Genomic DNA, 4,937 nt, shown 5'->3' on the forward strand with positions numbered 1-4,937 from the left:
TTTTGTCTTTCTTTTAAATTTTAAAAATTTGAATAACTAATTTTTTTTAAATATATTTATTTGATAAATAACATAAAATTAGAATTTATTTTATGTGTCATCATGAAGATAAATTTTTTTACATACATAAATTATTTATGTTTACCTTTTTAAATATATAACAAATAATTAAATTAAATGATAAGTAATTTTTAATTTACTACATCACAAAGTAAATCTTCTAAAAAAATTATTTCAATTACAATTAAAGATAATTGATTAAAAAATAATTAAAAATAAATTAATAAAATAAGATAATTCATGTATTACACAAATAATAAACTAATTATTTAATATAATATCTAAATTTAAAAATTTTTTAATATAATATATAAATTATAAAATTTATTAATAAATATAATAATTAAAAATTTAATTATCTATTATATTTTGTAATTTAAAATTAATCAAATTAAAAATTTTAAAATTTAAATATCATATTAAAAATATTTTAAATTTAAATATCGTATTTAAAAATTTTACTATAATTTAAAAATCTCAATCTAATTTTATAATCTTGCAAATTGCTGCATTATTTGTCCAGAGCATAGTCGCGAAGTCCAAAACACTCTCTGAGCCCATTATCTTTTTAGAGATTTGATAAGCAGACAGGATAACAAACACTTAAAACAGATTCACCAACCACTAAACGCCACGTATTTTCCCGCACATCGAAAACAGTTTCCACAACGTGGTGCCTCCCAACCCTTGTGCTATATATATTCTCCACGCGACTCTTCTGTGTATGTTCTTTACGACTTTTCTCTCTTCTTTTCTCTCTTCTTTTCTCTCTCTAATTGTACGGTCACAGTTTTCGTTATAGGGAAAAGTCTGAAGAAGAAAAAAGAGGATGCCGCCTAACACGTCTGCCTCCGCCTCTTCCTCCACCTCCAACGCCACGGCGAACGCCGGCGGAGGAGGAGTGATCATGCTTTTCGGAGTCAGGGTGGTGGTTGATTCGATGAGGAAAAGTGTTAGTATGAACAATCTTTCTCAATATGAACTGCCTCACGATTCGAACATTAATAACAATATTAACAACAAAAGCACCAACAACAATAAAGAAGTTGATAACGTAACCACTGGTTACGCCTCTGCCGACGAGGCCGTTCCTCACTCCACCGGAAATCGCGAGCGCAAACGAGGTTTTCTTTATATATATATTTATATTTTTAGATCTTTACTTTTTTTTCGTTCTTTCGCTTTTTTAATTTCTGATTTTGATTTTTTATTAAATAAAATTAGGGGTGCCGTGGACGGAGGAAGAGCACAAGCGGTTTCTATTAGGATTGCAAAAAGCAGGGAAAGGGGATTGGAAAGGTATTTCTAGAAACTTCGTGAAGACTCGAACGCCGACACAAGTAGCGAGCCATGCTCAGAAATACTTTCTCCGACGAAACAATCTCAATCGCCGCCGTCGTAGATCTAGCCTTTTCGATATCACCACCGATACGGTATTAGAAATTACTATTATATCTTTCTCTTTTCTCAAAAACCCATTTTCTTCTATTTGTTTTGCTTAGGAAATAGCTTAATATAGAAATTAAAAAGCAAAAAAATTATTCGGTTTTTTAAAATCTAAAGATTTTGGCTTCTATTAGGTGTATAGATATATAAGATTATGTTAATCGATTGATCAACGAATTTATTACAAATTGTTGCATTTAATGTAGAAATATTTTCATAAATTACTGGCCTTTATTATGATCTTTTATTTTGATACTATATGGTTAGGTAGCCGCCATTCCAATGGAAGAAGACCAAGATCATCAACAAGAGAACACAATTCAGCCACCCGAGAGCAATGGATTTTCTATGATGCCGGTGGCCTTTACTATGACTGTTAATCCGGCGGTCTTACCGGTTCCAATTGAGAATCCAATGGAAAATCTGACATTAGCACTGGGGAATCAATCGAATAACAATATTACAACCGAAAAGCTCATCCGTCCGGTTCCTATTTTCCCAACTCCTCAGGCATCTGATTTGAACTTGAACTTGAACTTGAATTCAGTCATCGATCCTTCACCATTGTCACTCAAGCTGTCTTTACAATCTGATCAAATGGATTCTTCATCCTCTTCGAGGCACTCTGCATTTCAGATGATGCCAAGCTTCAGCAATGGAGACAGCAATAGCATCATCAGAGTTGCTTAAGAAGGATAAATTAAGGTAAAATTAGGTGACTGGATTTGTAACCTTTGTTTTTGATGTACAGACTAAAACAGAAAAAAACTGTCATGGCCTGTTGCTTTTGTCGTTTTCTGTTTCTATCATATTAGATTCTTGTTCATTTGTTTTTGCTCTGCTAGCTGATACGGTATAACTGAAAATAACAAGTGCTGCCTCCATTCATTACTGATCTTGCAATCTTGGTGGGTCCACACGTATGACTTTCTTGTGGTTTCATGGCTTTTATGAACGTGGGTTAGCGGTAGGGAGACAATATTTTTGTTCCTTTTTTTCCACTAATTTTGCGAATTTGAATTGTTGAATAAAACCCATATTAAATGGATGGTGGATAGTTGTTGTAAATTTCTATGTTTGGTTATACGGGGCAGACCTTGTGGATTTATATAGACAGGAAACGGAGGGTTGGTGAATTTTGTGGCGGATTTTTGCATTCAAGGACTGAAGGATGACCTTAATTGGGACAGGAATGGGTGGCTGTCCTGTCATGCATTTTGCCTTGGATTATCCCCAGATGGACGGACAAGCTTTTTTATTTCTATGACTGGCTGTAGTCTGTAGTTGATTTGGTTTGATGATGTTTCTTCGTTGTGGATGAGGAAACAAATGTTGGTAAGTTCGTACCAAAAAAAGAAAATTTTTTGGCAAGTTTTAGAAACATCTTTTTGCCCTTTTAGTTTTCGAAAAACAAGCCGGAGCATTGTTAGTAAAATAATAAATTCTTAATTTTAATTAGTGTTTAAATTTTAACAATTTCATGTCTAAAAAAATTTTAATTCAAAGAGTGTTTTCTTCATTGAAAATTTGAAGGTAATTTCCATGATTACATCCGATTTAGTTCTCCTCAAAAAACTTCTGTGTCTTTTAAATTATATAATTTTTTTTTTCTATTTGACGCTTACAAAAATCTGAATTTGATATTTTAATTTTTATTTCACCTTAAGAATATAAAATTTAATGCAGTTAATTTATGTAAATATTTTAAAAAAATTACATTCAATAAATTTAAAATACAAAATTTAAATATTATATTTGTTTTCTTTTATTTTTATGTAGCAATTTCTTATGTACAAAAAAAATTAAAATTTGGATTTGTCTACCAATGTTAGTTGCGAACAAGGTAAATATTAATAAATAAAAATGTGTCATTATTTTTTTTATTTAAATTATTTTTAAAAATAAAAATGTCTTTTTGTAAACTTTTATTTTTTAAAAAAAATTTTATATTTAAAATTAAAAAATAAAAAATTTTGAAAAACTAAAATTAAAATAGTAAATTTTTTAGAAATAAAATTTAAAAATATTAAAAAAGAGAAATCGCAGTTGGGGGAAAGAGAAAGGCATCGAGAAGAGAGAAGGGTAAGCGGTAAGGGAGGGGAAGGAGGCGATGGCTAGTCAAGGGGAAGATCGGCCCAATCTATCTCCCGTTACAAACAGAAAAGCCAGATCAACTTTGATCTTCTTTTGTGCAAGGTAGATCAGTTTGATCTGACTTCCAATCAGCCCATTCTACCGTCCAATCGGTCATATTCGTCGTTCGTTGGCCCCTCCCTTCCCCTCTTTCATCTCCTCTAGCCCCCTTTACTTTCTCTTCTCTCTTCCTTGTACCTCTCTTAAACTCTTTTTATTATTATTATTATTATTATTATTATTATTATTATTATTATTTCAAAAAATATAAAAATTTTAAAAATTGATGCGGCATTTGGCTATTTTTCATGATTTTATTAATTATTTTTTGACCACGTTAATTTACTATTAAAAGAATTTGTGTCTTAGGCAATTTATTTAATACGAATGAAGTTTTATGTACTTAATAGTAATTTTATAAAATACAGTAGTATAATTTAGGGAGCAAATTACACATTAGTCCAAAGTAACTGTTGTCACTTCTTTTTCATTTTTTTAATTCTTTTACCCGACGATGCGGTGCTCTCCGGTTGAACCATGCTAGAAGATAAAAACAACCCTAGATAGGACGCAAGTGAAGTCTTTGATCAATAACTAGGAACGATTGATATCTTGGAAAAGCGCCTGGCAGTAATATTTTTGTTAAGATCTGGCACAACCTCGTGAGGTGACAAAGTTCGTGATCGGGCTTGTGTTACAACAACAAAGCATGAAGCATGCATGGAGTGGTAATCAAAACCAAGAAAATCTCAAGCTCAAGACAGCTGAGTTGCGAAAACAAGAGTTTGCTGGGTAGTCTTATGCCCAATGTTCAGGTGTCATAGAAAAGAAATTTTGAGGTAATTTGCTAAGTTACAACTAGGCCTAATCCTGAAAAGTTAAAAGAAAAAAAATGAATGGTAAAGATAAGATAAAGCATAAAAATGTTGAAAGTAAGATAATGAAATTTCATGTTGATTGCGGTTTTTGAAATCCTTTTTATATATTAAAAACTTATATTTATAGTTACAAAATTAAAGAACACCAAAAATTTAGGAAAACTATCAAGCCTAACAAACGTCCATTATTAGTTCATTGCCTTCACGTGCTTAATGATGTGTGATAGCCGTCTTGCATGCTACTTTCCACTTCAGATAATTGCTGATTGAATTTTCATGTTAACTGGTACTCAATTCTTTGCCTTTAGGTTGGATCCCTCTGTCTTAATGCTAATAACGGGTTCAAATGAAGATTTCGAATATCTCCACTAATGAATTTTCTCCAACATTACATCCCATTTAGTAACATTTCATGGTGCT

The 4,937-nt window shown here is 31.3% G+C and overlaps 1 protein-coding gene across 3 annotated transcripts; it reads left to right on the top strand.

Moving 5' to 3' along the window:
• The first annotated feature begins 789 nt into the window (after nucleotides 1-789).
• Nucleotides 790-2,973, top strand: LOC111289232 (transcription factor MYB1R1-like). 3 transcript variants are annotated; one of them, XM_089746602.1, is made up of 4 exons: nucleotides 790-1,184; nucleotides 1,285-1,493; nucleotides 1,774-2,211; nucleotides 2,697-2,973. In XM_089746602.1, the coding sequence occupies exons 1-3, from the start codon at nucleotides 890-892 to the stop codon at nucleotides 2,194-2,196; spliced, it is 927 nt and encodes a 308-aa protein (XP_089602728.1). In that variant the 5' UTR covers nucleotides 790-889; the 3' UTR covers nucleotides 2,197-2,211; nucleotides 2,697-2,973. The 3 variants fall into 3 exon arrangements, with proteins under 3 accessions (XP_089602728.1, XP_089602727.1, XP_022735832.2); XM_089746601.1 differs by lacking the exon at nucleotides 2,697-2,973 and adding an exon at nucleotides 2,352-2,401; XM_022880097.2 differs by lacking the exon at nucleotides 2,697-2,973 and having other exon boundaries at nucleotides 1,774-2,401.
• Nucleotides 2,974-4,937: the final 1,964 nt, after the last annotated feature.

Source organism: Durio zibethinus, chromosome 17, assembly GCF_047325235.1.
Source record: "Durio zibethinus cultivar Kanyao isolate XHJ-2024 chromosome 17, ASM4732523v1, whole genome shotgun sequence".
In the NCBI taxonomy this organism is placed as follows: Eukaryota; Viridiplantae; Streptophyta; class Magnoliopsida; order Malvales; family Malvaceae; genus Durio; species Durio zibethinus.